Source organism: Chelonia mydas, chromosome 7 (genome assembly GCF_015237465.2).
Source record: "Chelonia mydas isolate rCheMyd1 chromosome 7, rCheMyd1.pri.v2, whole genome shotgun sequence".
Classification (NCBI taxonomy): Eukaryota; Metazoa; Chordata; order Testudines; family Cheloniidae; genus Chelonia; species Chelonia mydas.
In genome coordinates, this window is record NC_057853.1 from 80,046,428 (window position 1) to 80,062,367 (window position 15,940).

Below are 15,940 nucleotides of genomic sequence, written 5' to 3' on the forward strand. Positions count from 1 at the left end.
TGGCTGCTTAGAAGACAGAGAGGAGAAAATGCTTAGGAGAAGGCAGGTCTACCTACACCCAGGATCACAAAGTAGAGAGATGATTTCCAATACACACAAATAAGTATGTTAGCTTTCCAACCCCTGTTATAAATATTCTCGGAGGCAAAAACCTCAGGAGTATATACCACTGTTATTCCCAATTTGTTGTCCTCTGCCATTTCCACCAGCTTGAGCCACCCTCCACCAGCATGAGTAAAAGGGGAGCATCCAGACCCTTTTGTAAAACGAGAGTGTGCTACACACACAGTCAAAGCCAAATTCCCATTTGTTTCCCTCAGGTCATTAAATAGTGGTGCACAGCATTAAAAAAATATAACCACCACATTTTTCTTTAACAAGTATGGAAGGAGAAAATGAAATACCTTTGTATAAATGGTCTTGAATGCATGAATAATTCCTGTGTACTTGTGCTCCCCTTTCACTTGAAATGCCAGACGTGCTCTAACCATATCAAGAGGGTAAGTACAAATGACTGCTGTTATACCTATTTAAAAAAAAGACCACCACCACATACCTTAATTGTTCTTATATAGTTTTAAGCAACAAAAGATCCTTTCAAGGCAAATAATTAACATAAGAATGTATACTCAACAACAACTTTTAAAAAGTCAAATTTAAAAGTCTAGCTTTAATCAAAGGCTAAGAGAACTAAACTCAGTCATGCACTGAGTATTACATTTGTATCCATCAGCATTCATAGGAGCTATGCAACTAAACCTCAATCCTGCAATGGCTTATGTTACTAACTGGACTCATATGAATAACCCCATTGGAGTCAGCGGGACTACTCACTTGCATGAGTAGCGAGTAAATCTTTGTAGGATCAGGGACATAGGACCTAATCCTGACATATTTAAATATTCAAACATTAAATGAGAGAACACCACAGACTTATACATTTAATTTCCAAAAAGTGATGTTAGCAAAAAGTCTAACGATACAATTACTGTATATTTGTAAGTGTATATTTAAATGGTATCTGAACACACTGAAGTTATTCTAAATGAAAACTTAAAATAAGGCTAACAATAATACTTTTGATTTATGTTGATATTTAATTGGGTTTTTTAATCATTCTATTTACTCTTAGCTGAATGACAATAAATTAGTTAATGCCACATTGTTTACAGAGCCAGATTCTGTGGTCCTTAATTATGCATGCAGCACTTAATTGTGGAAGTAGCCCATTTGAAGTCAGTGTTTTGTGATTAAATGCTACGTACATGATTAAGGGTTGTAAATCTGACCAAGTGTTATTGCAGCACCACTGACATGCCCTGTAGTTAACTTTATATCATCGCTTCCATTATAAATCGCTATAGCTGTATTTTTCTTTGGTTAGACTTCATAAGATGATATTTACTTGGACAACAGAAATCTGAAGATCAACCATCATGCTGCTCCAAATTTGCATAGAGGCTTAGATGTTGCCATTTTAGGGGCAGTTCACAAACAGAACATAGATTAAAACAATGACAGTCCTCACTAACACCATCATTTGAATAATTAGTCTCTCTCTACCACTAGGCTATGAGGTAGATAGTAACCCATGAATTGTTTACAAGCAACATGGAGGGAAAACTAAAATCACTTACAAATATCTGAAATTGCTGTAGTTGCCCCCTCCTACAGCCCTTCCCCATTTTACAATCATAACCCAGGAAGCAAAGAAGATTCAATTAAGGTAAGAGTATGTAATATAATTTTAATATTCTCTCCACCACCCACCTACACACAATCAAGAAATTTTTAAAGTATAAAAGAAAAAACAAAACAAATGTAAGGGACAAAGATGGTAGTAAAGTGGGAGAAGAGGAAGATAAAACAAACAATTACAAGGTATGAAATTCTGTCTTGTTACACTTCTCTTCTACTCCATCCTACAACTACTGTCTAGTATACAGGGCAGACAGAGCAACCAGCATCCAAAAAAGAGGTAGGCTCATCATACTGCAGTTTTTAAACTCGGACACAAACCTGCAGAACAGAACCTTGTTAGAATGGAAAATGAGACTATACTGACACATTGCAGACATCAAGGGACCATGTTTCAGCCCCCTCAGTCTAAGCAGAGAGAAGTCTAATGGAGTATCCTCTTAACTTGTTCTGGAAAGGAGTAAGGGCAGCAAGCCAAATATTTAGCCATAATGGATTTGAAGGTTCTCATGGAGGCTTGAAAACAAGATGAGCGCATACTAATTAGGTGTACTAAATTCCTTAGTCCAGACCTAACAAAATTCAAGGACACATTTGCCATCCAGTGAGTAAAACTTCTTTTTTCAAAGTAGGATTCAGTTACAACAAAAACCACTGTGAGATAAGTGAAATACTTGCAGTCTTATTCAGGGTCTCAGAGGAACTATAAAATCCAGGCAATCTTGGAATCTCCTCTTCAGACCATTAAAAAAATATATTTAAATCTTTATTTTCAGTTGGGAAAGGTAGAAAGCACATTCAGATATATTATTGGCAGAGTCAGATTTATTACAATAAGTATTTAATTTTACAGAAGGCCTCTGCTTAGCATCTTAGGAGAATAGGTGTTGATCTTGAGATTAAAATGCTCAAAGAAAGGGCATTTTCTTGTTGCAACTTAGTGCCCAAGTTTTATGAAATCTTCAGATTACAAAGGACAGTGGTTAAGCTTCCACTCCCCAACCCATGAAGGAACTGAACCATCAGAAGCAAAACTCGGGTGTTCATCTCTGGTGCCATCCCAGTGACAAAATCAGTAATTATTTGCTTTCAGGGGAAAAAAAAAAACACAAATTCAAATGGTTTTCTGCAGGAACCACTCACTCCTGCTAAACAAATCAACATTTAAATTGACTTGCCATAGCAGATAGATAAGTCCTGAAGAAGGGATATGTTGAAGAGGGGGAGCATACTTCTACACAGTGGCAGAAGATTGGCTTCCTCTTGGAACTGTATACTTGTAGCGATATCATGATTATACAGGCACCATCATCTTTCTATACATTACCAGAACAAGGTGACTTCTCCAGAGAAGTTTCTTCAAATTGTAGTAAGCCGAATGAGACTTTCCAATTGAGCTTGGAAAGAACCCACAGACTAGCTCTCCATCCCAGAAAGCTAACATTGGTCATTATGCAATCTAAGGGTATGTCTACACTACAAAATTACGTTGATTTTACAGAAGTCCATTTTTAGAAATCGATTTTATACAGTCAATTGCGTATGTCCCCACTAAGTGCATCAAGTCGGCGGAGTGCATCCTCATTACCGTGGCTAGCATAGACTTACAGAGCTGTGCACTGTGGGTAGCTATCCCACAGTCTCCGCTGCCCACTAGAATTCTGGGTTAAGCGCCCAATGCCTGATGGGGCAAAAATATTGTTGTGGGTGGTTTCGGGTATATGTCATCAGTTGCCCCTCCCTCCGTGAAAGCAATGGCAGACAATCGTTTCGCGCCCTTTTTCCTGGGTCACCCACGCAGACGCTATACTACGGCAAGCATGAAGCCCACTCAGCTCACCGTCACCACTGCTGTTGTGATCATTGTAAACCTTGCGCATTATCCTGGACTATATGCGGAACCAAGCTAAGAGACGCCAGCACGAGGAGGATATTGATGAGGACAGAGACACAGACGTTCCTGAAAGCACGGGCTGTGGCAATTGGGACATCATGGCAGCAGTGGGGCTGGTTGACAAAGTGGAATGCTGATTCTGGGCCAGACAAACAAGCACAGATTGCTAGGACTGCATAGTGTTGCAGGTATGGGATGATTCACAGTGGCTGCAAAACTTTCACGTGCGTAAGACCACTTTCCTGGAACTCTGTGAGTTGCTTTCCCCCACCCTGAAGCGCAGGAATAGCCAGATGAGAGCTGCCCTGACAGTTGTGAAGCAAGTGGCGATAGCCCTGTGGAAGCTTGCAACGCCTGACTGCTACCCGTCAGTCAGGAATCAATTTGGAGTGGGCAAGTTTACTGTGATTCAAGTAGCCAATGCAATGCAATCATTGACGTTCTGTTATCAAGGGTAGTGACTCTGGGAAACGTGCATGTCATAGTGGATGGCTTTGCTGCAATAGGGTTCCCTAACTGTGGTGGGGCGATAGGCGGAACTCATATCCCCATCTTGGCACCGGACCACCTTGCCAACCAGTACATAAACTGCAAGGGGTACTTCTCAATGGTGCTGCAAGCACTGGTGGATCACAAGGGACGTTTCACTGACATCAACGTGGGATGGCCAGGAAAGGTGCAGGACACCCGCATATTTAGGAACTCCAGGCTGTTCGCGCAGCTGCAAGAAGGAACTTACTTCCTAGACCAGAAAATTACCATTGGGGATGTTGAAATGCCAATAGTTGCCCTTGCGGACCCAGCCTACCCCTTGCTCCCATGGCTCATGAAGCCTTTCGCAGGCAGCCTGGACAATAGTAAGGAGCAGTTCAACTACACGCTGAGCAAGTGCAGAACGGTGGTAGAATGTGCCTTTGAACGTTTAAAAGCTCACTGGCGCTGTTTGCTGACTAGGTCAGACCTCAGCGCAACCAACATTCCCATTGTTATTGCTGCTTGCTGTGTGCTCCTTAATATCTGTGAGAGTAAGGGGGAGATGTTTATAGCGGGGTGGGAAGTTGAGGCAAATCGCCTGGCGTCCGATTTTGAGCAGCCAGACACCACCGCGATTAGAAGAGCACAGCTAGGCACGCTGCGCATCAGAAAGGCTTTGAAAACCAGTTTCGTGACTGGCCAGGCTACAGTGTGACAGTTGTGTATGTTTCTCCTTGATGCAAACCCGCCCCCTTTGTTGATTTTAATTCCCTGTAAGGCAACCACCCTCCCCTCTTCAAAATAAAGTAACTATTGTTTTGAAACCGTGCTTTTTTTTTTTTTTTTTAATTAATAAAGAAAGAGATAACGGACAAGGTAGCCCGAGAGGGGTGGGAGAGGAGGGAAGGACAAGGCCACATTGTTTATTGTAGTCACACTAACAATCAAATTGTTTGAATGACAGCATTCTGTTGCTTGGGCCATCCTCTGGAGTGGAGTGGCTGGGTGCCCAGAGCCTCCCCCTCTGTGTTCTTGGCCATCTGGGTGAGGTGGATATGGAACTTGGGAAGGAGGGCAGGCGATTATACAGTGGATGTGCGGAGGGGTGGGGGGGTGTCTGTGCTCTTGCTGGCTTTCCTGCAGCTCCAACAAACGCTTCATCATGTCCGTTTGCTCCCCCATTAGCCTCAGCATCGCGTCCTTCCTCCGCTCTTCGCGCTCACTTAATTCTTTCCTGGCCTCTGCCACTGAATGCCTCCATGCACTAAGCTGTTCCCTATCAGTGCAGGAGGACTGCATGAGCTCAGCAAACATGTCATCGCAAGTGGGTTTTTTTCGCCTTCTAATCTGCGAGAACCTCAGGGACAGAGATGATAGGGGGAGCGTAGAAACATTTGCACCTGGGGGGAGATAAAGAGGGAGAGTAAAGTTGCGTGAGACTCCCCCCTTGCAGGTGTCCACGGACAGTGGTGGGATAGTGGTAGGGTCCCCCCTAGAATGCCATGCAGCTGATCATAGAAAAGGCACGTATGGGTCCCTGATCTGGAGAGACCGTTTGCCTCCTTTGTCATTTGGTAGGCTTGCCTGAGCTCCTTAACTTTCACGCGGCACTGCTGTGTGTCCCTGTTGTAGCCTCTCTCTAACATGCCCTGTGAGACTTTGGCATATATATTTGCATTTCTTCTTTTTGATCGGAGTTCGGCCTGCACAGATGCTTCTCCCCGTATAGCAATCAGATCCAGTGTCTCCCTTTCGGTCCATGCTGGAGCTCGTTTGCGATTCTGGGGGGACTGTATGCTCACCTGTGCTGCTGAGTTCGCCACGCTGACCAAACAGGAAATGAAATTCAAACGTTCCCAGGGCTTTTCCTGTATACCTGGCTAGTGCATCGGAGTTCAAAGTGCTGTCCAGAGTGGTCACAATGGAACACTCTGGGATAGCTCCCGGAGGCCAATACCGTTGATTTGCGTCCGCACTACCCCAAATTCGACCCAGCAAGGTCGATTTTAGCGCTTCTTCCCTTGTCGTGGAAGAGTACAGAAGTCGATTTGAAGAGCCCTTTAGGTAGACTGAACGGGGTTGGTTGTGTGGACGCAGTCATTTTTAAGTAGACCTAACGTGGCTAAATTCGACCTAACCCCATAGTGTAGACCGGGGCTAAGCTTCTTAAATCAGAGAACCAAAGGTTCTTGCCCCCTGGATTATCCTCCCAATAACACACTTGCTGCAGAAGAGTAAGATACATTTCAGAGAGTGTGGAGTGTTTTTCTGACAAAACAGCAGGCATATGTATGAGGAGTGTCTCTGGGGTAGTGTCACCCAGGGTTCAATTGATGTTAATTGCAAAGTCCCAACTGACCTGCACAACCAAAGCAAGCCCCAACAGACTACAGTCCATCTGGCAACATCTGGACTTTCCCTAATGGAGTGTCTAACACTATTTCAAGGTGGAGTAACTAGAGTCCTATCCAGATGAGATTTCACAGTTCACAAAAAAGCAGTTATATTTGAGGAAATGGACTATCTAATCCCTGCCCTGATCAAGTAGTCATCCAAGTAAAGCTGGATGCATATTCCTCAGACAAAGACTGACCAACACAACCTCCAGGAGTTTGTTGCACACAACAAGTGGCCAAACCTAAATCCAAATAGCATCTGAATCTGGAAAACTCTGAATGGAGGAGTGCAAAAAACTGCATGCGAAAAGGCCTTAACAAGACCCATATTTTACATGTTTTTGATTAAGCCCTCTAGCCTCAAAGTTTGATGAAGGGAGTACACTCTGAAAAGTCCTAATGACTCAACAAATGCAGTGTGGGCCACAATCTCCATGTTTTCTTTGGAACCAATGGTAAATAGTGGGAGAAAGACACTTATTCCTGTTCCTCTAGGCCAGCAATTCTCAACCAGGGGATCAGGGCCTCCTGGGGGGCTGCAAGCAGGTTTCAGGGATCTGCCAAAGTAGACCAGAGAACAAGGCCATGTTAGACTCGCTGGGGCCCAAGGCTGAAAGCCAAAGCCTGAGCAACTTAGCTTCTCAGGGCCCCCTGTCAGGGTGGGGCCCTGGGTAATTGCTCTGCTTGCTACCCCCTAACACTGGCCCTAGCTTTTAATCTACTGGATATGCAGAAACACAGTTTTGGCACAGGTGGGCCGTGGCATTTTTACAGCATGCTGGGGTGGGGCTCAGAAAGAAAAAGGTTGAAAACCCCTCCTGTAGGCAGAAATACAGCAGGGGGTATCAATATTTATTTTTTGATTTAGAATTTCCACATTGATTTAGAATAGTGACTACTTCTTCTGCAAGATTCAAGGGCCAAACTGTGACAATGAATGCAAAAGGCAAAAGACCCAGCATAAATTCTAGAGTCTAATCTCATCTCTACTGCCTAAATATTAGACAGTAGAGATGTCGGAGCTCAGCCCGCACCACAAAATTTGACAGCTGATCAAATTATCTAGAATTATCTGGTGCTGGGCTAACATCTTTTCCACAGCTTCTTCTTTTACGTGATGGGATTAGAAATAGTAAGATATTTCCTGGATAAGAGGCAGGAACTGAGATTTACAGACAGAGCATAGCATTGGCCTGCAAGAATACGACAATTTGTTCCCTCTTTGCTGAAAGAAACCACTTCTTCAGAAAGATCATAAAGCCATGAAACACAACAGGGATTACTTCAAACTCTCTGTTTTGTTTCCCCAATGGTGTCTGGATCTGGGAGCTGTTATTGAGATCAGCTGTACAAGCATTCATCTCCAGTTCTCTACAGGATTTCCTACCATTATTTCACCTTCTTACTCTTCCTTCTTTGTCAAATGGAAGTTTAAAGACGAAAAAAAGAAAGCATCTCTCTATAGCAAAGAAAGAAAGGCTGAAGGAGAATTGTGCCTATTAAATGTATGTATTGCATATACACCAGCCTTGATTAAAAATCATTTTTTCCTTCTTCCTTGGAAGTGGAAAACTACTATTCTCTATTGTTCCATCATTCTATAGGGAGACAAATTGCAGAATCCTCTTTTTTCAAAAAATACATACATTGAAAAAATTCTTTTGGATGCCTCAAATATAGGACTTCTAATGACAAGTTTAACTTGAAGACCAAAGGGAGTCCTGTCTGGTTATATTGTCAGCGAATGTTCAAAAGGAACCTGAACTACACAAATAGCACAAGGTACAGTCTTACACTAATGTAGGGGAATGGACTAAGTTACCCAGGCTGAATGTATTTTTAAACCATGAATGGAACCCCATGACTACAGCACAAGGAATTTTTTTTCCACTGCAGCAACAGCACATATGAGAAAATAGTTGAAGTCTAGCAGACCTGTCAGGTAGGTCAAGGAGCTTCCCTATCTCAGGAAAGTTACAGGAAATTCTACAGTTCCTAGACCCAGGGCCACCCTTACCTATACGCAAACTACACAGCTGCGTGGGGCACCAAATTGCCCCAAATTTCCTGGTGCCCTACGCAGCTGTGTGCTGCTCCAGCGGCCAGCCTGATCCCTTGGCCGGCTGAGGCGGCCAGAAAAGCTGCCCCCACCCTTGCTCCCCTCACCTCTTCCCCAAAGCCCCCACCCCTGCTCCGCCCCATCCCCACTTCACTCCACCCCTTCCCCTGAGCTATGTCCCAGGGGACTCCAGCAGGGGTCGGGCGTGCCCTGCACTCACTAGGAGGCAGGAAGTGGAGCAACCCAGCCCCAGCCCACTCTACTCCGCCGGCTCCCAGCCACACCGCCGGTGAGTGCTGGGGTGCGATTCCCCTCTGCCCCCCAAGTCCCAAGGCTGGAAGCCCGGGGAGCAGAGCAGAGCAGGCTGGGGCCAGGTCACTCCACTTCCCACCGCCCCAGGAGTGTGGGGTCTGGCCCGCCCTGCAATCACTGGGCAGCAGGAAGTGGAGCGACCCAGCCCCAGCCCACTCTGCTCCGCCAGCTCCCAGCCATGCCGCCGGTGAGTGCTGGGGTGCGATTCCCCTCTGCCGCCCAAGTCCTAAGGCTGGAAGCCCGGGGAGCAGAGCAGAGCAGGCTGGGGCCGGATCACTCCACTTCCCGCTGCCCCATGAGTGTGGGGTTTGGCCCGCCCTGCAATCACTGGGCAGCAGGAAGTGGAGCGACCCGGCCCCAACCCACTCCGCCCCCCAGCACGAGCCGACAGAGCGGTTTCCCACCTGCCCCCCAAGCCTACTCTTGCCCCCCACAGACCTTGGGCACAGCCCCCCCTGCAGAGGCCTGCAGACACCCCCCCCCCCGACCCTCGGGGGCTGCGTAGGGCACCAAAATGTCTAGGGACGGCCCTGCCTAGACCTGTAAAATATAATTAAATTGCTTACATCTCAAGGAGTTAGCTGAATGATTCCTTTTGTATTGTACCTTCATCCTAGTGTGATAACAAAGACAAGGATGTTGTAGTTAATACTGAGATGGTACTTTCATTCTAAACCTTTATTTTCCATCACTTTCTGTAAATTAGCTGATGGGCTAAAGTTCCTTATACTTACTCTTATACCACATGAATTATTCTGAAAACAACTGTACTGAAGCACAAGAAACATGTGTTTCCCTCTACTTTTGATGAACAACAGCCAAAACTAGTTTATCAAAAGTAGGGGGAAACACATGTTTCTTGGGCTTCAGTACAGTTGTTTTTACATTTGGAGAACTCAAATGGCTTTGTTTTCAAAATCCTTACTTTTAGAGAGTTTGTTTTGTTTTTTAATCTCTAAACAATTCTCTAATATCTACCATTTTTTCTTTCCTCTCAGCCAATTCTCTTTCCTTAAAGGAAATGATAAAGCAATTATCTGTTAATTAAGTGTTATGGTTGAAATTTGAATCACAAAAGAGTCAGGAAATTCAGAGTTAAAGTCTCCACAGTAACTTTAACCAGGCCTCCTTGAATATATACATTACAATGGTTTTTTTCATTGCAGTCACTCATACTTCCCCCATCCCCACTACTTTTCTCCTGATTGTAGAGGGATACCTTTGACCTGCGTACATTAGGAAATATGTTTGTTTCCCACCATTGCTAACAGTGATTCAGTTCCACTTACATTAGCAATGTTGTGAAGAACCCTGGCTAGACAGGACTACCACATCTCCAGTGTTTAAAAACACAACTTAACAGAAGCAGCTGTGGAACATACAGCTGCATCACAAGGGAGAAGAGGCGCAGGCAGAATCACCCTCTTCTGAGACACAGTTCTTAGTCCAGGGATGCTGGAGAAAACCCCTTCTCCAAAGGTACCATGGCACGTGAAGTCCTATGCTTCCCCAAGAGCCAACTAGAGACTCAAGCCAGCAGGACTAAATGGGTTGCACCTGGCACTGTTGGACGCTAATGTTATCAGACTCTTTGCTCAGTTTTTTCTCTCCTCTGTGTTAAATGGCCATTTACTCCAACTCCCTTCCAGACCTTCATTCACAGTCTCTTCACTTCAGCCTTACTCCACTGCCTTCCATGCTCACATCCTTCGTCTTTCCCTTCTCCTACAACCCTTTCCCACCTTCGCTCCAATCCTTACCCCTTCCTTTCCCTCTGCATGTGTGTTATATTCCTTCCCACTCCTCATTTAGTCTATTGCAGTGGTTCTCAACCTTTCCAGACAACTGTACCCCTTTCGGGAGTCTGATTTATCTTGCGTGCCCCCAAGTTTTACCTCACTTAAACTACTTGCTTACAAAATCAGACATAAAAATACAAGTGTCACAGCACTATTACTGAAAAAATTATTACTTTCTCATTTTGTCTGTATGAAATTTTGCACTGTACTGACTTTGCTAGTGCTTTTTATAAAACTAGCCAAATATCTAGATGAGTTAATGTACCTACCCCCTGGAAGACTTCTGCATACTGCCGGTTGAGAACCACTGATCTATCTGATCTACTGAGATTTTAGGCTGTTTGTGGCAGGGACTGTCTCTTATGTTAGTATTTGTACAATACTTAGCACAATAGTTGGTTGGTCTCAAGGTGCTACTGTAATACAAATAAAAGAGTTAATGTAGTCTAACCAAGTCTTGACCACGTCTTGCCAAATGGATTTTGTTAGCTTTTAGGATTTTATGGATTGTTTCTTTTCATTCTCTCTTCTTTTGTTTGGTTGTTTGTTCAATATGGGAGGCAAGGGGGGAGGGATCTTTATTTCATGAGGTTCTTTTCTGCTTAATTGAAGGTAATAGTGTCAGTAGTCCACTGTTAGTCAATTTTTTTAAAAACAAAAGCTACCTATTTAATACCATTTAATGACTATGTGGAAAATGCCAATCAATGTTAAGTCCTCTTCATATAAAGGTAGGAATAAGAATTAGTTTTTACCTCCCCACTGTGATCCTTAGCTGTTTTGGGTTGAGTGGGAAAATAAAAATGCATGCCTCATATTTTACACTCACAGCTTGCTAACTGTTATTTCTTCTAATACCATAATAATTGTTAGAACTCAGATTTAAAAAAAAAAAAGACTGTAGAAGACTGCTCAGAAGAGTTCCATGACAATATTCCAAAGCGTCCTATAAGGCCAGGGATCATACGAAGGTCCAAAGAATCCACCCATTTCAGAGTCATAGAGTTTAAGACCAGAAGGGATCACCACATCATCTACTCTGATCTCCTGCACATAATAGGCCTCTAAACTGCACCCAGTTTCTCCAGTATTGAGCCCATAACCTGGTTTAGATTGAAGTATTACAGCCCTCAAAAAACAAACTATACTGTGACATAGACAGAGGATAGGAGGGGCCAAGGTGCACAGTGCCCATGGTCCCTGCAATGGCAGAGAACTGATTTGGTGAGATACCCAGATGATCTAGCAAGCAACCTGCATGCCATGCTACAGAGGAAGGGGGGGAAAAAAAAATACCAAGTTCCCAGTCTATCTGACCTGAAGGAAAATTCCTTTCGGACTCCCTAAACTCTGACCATTAGCACATGAGCAAGACTCACCAGCCAGGCATCTAAAACAAAGGATTCTTTATACCATCTCAGAGCACCAGCCCCACCATGTCCCACCTCCAGCTATTGCCATCTTTGATGCTTTACAGGAAAGGGAAAAAACAAAAAAAACAAACAAATTGGGAGGATAAAATTTTCATCTGACCCCTCCAAGTGAAGCTGAAATCCTGAGGTATGTGATTTAAGAACATTAGAGATAGGATCAGAAGGGACACTCCCTGACCCACTAAGCCCAGCCTCTCACCCCCATCTCAGCACACAGCCCCATCATACAAAATCCTACTCAAATTTATCTAGCTCTATCTTAAAATTAATTAGATGTCTGTCCCCACTAATATTATTAGGAGGCTGTTCCAGAACCTTACAGCTCTAGTGGTTAGAAACCTTCTTCTAATTTCCAGCCTAAGTTTATTTGTGGCCAGTTTAAACTCATTTGTTCTTGTGCCAACATTTTTCTTTAACTTAACATTTTTCTCCCTCTTAGGTTTATGCCCCCCTGATGTCTTTACAGAGAACAATCATATTCCTTCTCAGCCTTCTTTTTGCTAGACTAACTAAGCCAAGCTCTTTTAGTCTCCTCTTGTAAGACAGGATCTCCATTTCATGTTGGTTTCCAACATCTTTCTACACCCATACTAGAACTAGAATCTGTTACCCAATCTGGGGAGCCAATTCTGCACTTTTTAAAAAATCCTGTTTCTCACTATTTTTCCTTTATATGTCTCTCAGCTTGGAAATGATAAACAGTTAAGTTGTTTTCACTTTCATGCTCTGAGTACTGTTTATTTGATTAAAAACAGATGCTTGCAGTTTAATTATAAAAATATTTGGGGAAGCATTTTTAATAGTCTTGGGTTTTTAAATATATTGTTTTAACAAGATTTAACACAAACAAAATTTAAGTTGCTATATTCTTTAAAGTTTTATTTTCATTAAAAACAATTTTTCCAAAGGAAATATTCATCCTATCAAGTCTTTTGGTAGACCTCTTGTTGTATATAGACTTACAGTGGCATTTTATTTCAAGAAACACTACTTAAGCCCCTAAATCAATATTTACCTTTGAAAACAGGTGATGTTTGAAAGTGAAAATAAAGCTGTACCTGCCATGGATCCAGCCATTAAGTTGTGCACATGCCCAGAAATCCCAAGCTTCTTCTTTATTAGCTACAAAGTATAAAAGTTTTACAAAACTAATAAGTCACATGATACATGATAAAGACGCATCTCAGAGAGTTTACTGTAAATATATTAACTGTTTCAAGGTGTGTATTAGCAACTGACATTACAAATGAAAAACAGAATGCTGAATTTCTGTTAAGTGGTAGCACTTCTCAGTAATCTTTTTACATTCCTCATTTGTTATCTATACCACTGTACTGAAAATATTTTTATAATCAGCAAATGTAGATTGATAAGACTGAAAAAAATGGGACTTTTTCCAGTAGAGATGAGACACAATACAAGTATAAAAATGATATACAAAAGAATGCAGACTGGGCCTTCTATTCACCCTCATAACACAGAGCAAAGGGACTTTCAGTGAAGTTGAAAAGGAACACATTTAAAATTGAGAAATGGAAATAGTTCTCCCACACACCACAAACTTAGCCTGTGAAATTCACTGTCATAACAGTTCACTGAAGCCAAATGCTTAGCAAGATTCCAAAAAGGGTTGGAAATTTATATAGGCAAAAACATCCTATGTTATATTAATACTGGTTAAAAGAAACAATAAGAGTCTTGGAAGGGATATAAAATCCTCATGTGTTTGAGCATAAGCCAAGTAACTGATGAGGGTTAAAAAGAAACTTCCCTCATAGGCAGATTACTTCATATCTCCCTAATACAGGGTTTCTTGCACCTTCCTCTGAAACATCTGTTAATGTGCACTGATAGAGACAGGATACTAAACTAGATGGACTACAGGTATAATCTAGTATTGTATGACAGTTATATTACTAATAAGAAATTCACGGTTACTCAGATCTGTGTCCTGCACCAAGTGGAATTTTCAGATTCTGAGACTAAGTTTAGGGTCTACCTCAAGCCTACACTCCATTTTCAAATCAGTATAAATCAGTGGGAATTTATCTGAGTAAGAATTTAACAAAAAAAGGAGGAAAGACCTCATGATTTGGGCTTTGGTGTCTCTGGGATTCCCTAAGCTCTTTTGCTATGAACTATGGCATGTATTCTTGTATATAGCACAACTTAAAATACAAAGATTTTTAAAAATGTTTTGGACTCAGAAGATTGGACTCTCAAAATTCTCCTGAACTACTCACAGCTACCAGAGAGAGCTAAAATATGCAGTTCCAATGGAAAAAAAATAATATTTAAACATCTGAAACTGGCTACAGGTAGTTCCTCCCCTTTCCCCCAAAATATCTGCCATCTGGAATTTGCTCCTTTGAGAAGGAAGCCCTCACAGCCATGTTCAGGGGCCAACACAACTCACACTGAAATCAACTGGAGTCTTTCGACTGGCTTCAATGGAAGTTGGATCTGACCTGAAGTTTTACATTCCAATAGTAAAGGCATAATTTTGACTGAGTATAGGCAATGCTCAAGTAGACACTTATACCAATATCTAAGCTCCAATATTATAGAAGCAGTAAATGCACTACACTAGAAGAGAATTAACAGATCTTGTGGGATCCTGAAATACTGCATTTTATCCTGCAAAGCCAATTTTTTTCTTGTGATGACGGTGCAGGTCAAATATAGACTTCACCAACCCTGACAGAATGTCTTTCAAATTTAAATGAACAATTTGATTTAAAAAGTAATAAACCTTCCTATACAGTATTAAAAAGAACAAAGAGATGTTACATTTTATATTGATTGTAAAGAATGTAGCGGCTCAAAGGGGCCACTTTTTTAGCACGATGGCCAGTAGGAGGTTCAAGAGTGCTTTATTTTCAAAAATATTTCCGTTTGTTCATAGTGAGACTAACAGTAAACTAAAATTTTGAACTGCTTTTCTTACAGCAAAAGTGGAAATATTCTCACTTTTGCCCCCACTTTTTTAAATGAATAGAGTAATACATAATTAGGCCAATGTGAAAAAAGAGGGAGCTAGTTAATGACACGCTTTTAATGTTATTTTATCATTTTAAAACTATATTCACTCTAGCCATAAAAGGAAACAAAATAAATCAAACTACCTTTTTATACTGGTCAAATGCCATAAACTGAATTGCACCATATGGAAATATTCTAATCATCATTGCCCCGTTTCCTTTATACAACCCAAGGTAACCCTCCTTTTTTGGGACAGCACACAATGTAGAAAACACTCCTGTCATCAATACAAAAAAAGATATTTAACAGAGTTACAATGAAAAAAATATTTCAGCAAGTATTACTGACAATAGGGCAGTAAGCATATAACTAAGGCCAGATCATGTTGTTCTTATGTAAGTGTGGAGAGCAGAAAACTAGGTTTCACTGCCCAATTGTGGTCAAAGGGAGGGAGATGTGGGCCTATTTCCACCAGCCTTCTCATCACCCAGGTTCTATGGAAACTCCTTATGAATCTATGCATTTGATGACCCATGAATTGGGGAAATGTGACCTAGCAGGAGGGAGATCTATTCCATGTGATGTGATATCCCCTCAGAGAAATACTGTAAAACTGGACATTAACTGTACAGAAGTTAAAAAGGACATCAATAACTTTAAATCTAGTCAATTACAAAGTGACTAATTTACTACACCTGCCTCTGAGTCCGTCCGTATTTATGGTTTTACAATCATTTTCCTATTTTTACAAATTTATTTTTCTCCATCACTGCTGTATAAAACACAAACAGGGAACAAACAACTGCCTATAAAGGTGAAATAGGAAAATAAACTATGCACAGACTTTACTACAACATCACCACCATGGTATGTAAGCACCTAACACACATTGA

General features: G+C 42.0%; 1 protein-coding gene across 11 annotated transcripts in view; it reads right to left on the reverse strand.

Moving 5' to 3' along the window:
- The window catches only part of SLC25A16 (solute carrier family 25 member 16), a 33,602-nt gene that overhangs the window by 12,695 nt on the left and 4,967 nt on the right, over window positions 1-15,940 (reverse strand). For 2 of the 11 annotated variants that reach the window (XM_043551633.1, XM_037903519.2), the window contains exons 3-6: window positions 15,191-15,324; window positions 13,081-13,187; window positions 9,400-9,446; window positions 405-526 (exon numbers count right to left, since the gene is read on the reverse strand). In XM_043551633.1, coding sequence (XP_043407568.1) covers window positions 405-526; window positions 9,400-9,446; window positions 13,081-13,187; window positions 15,191-15,253 — 339 coding nt within the window. In that variant the 5' untranslated portion in view covers window positions 15,254-15,324. Of the gene's footprint in view, window positions 1-404; window positions 527-4,882; window positions 5,467-9,399; window positions 9,447-13,080; window positions 13,188-15,190; window positions 15,325-15,940 lie in introns of those variants that run through there. The other 9 variants (XM_043551634.1, XM_007054646.4, XM_043551635.1 and 6 more) reach the window with 6 other exon arrangements.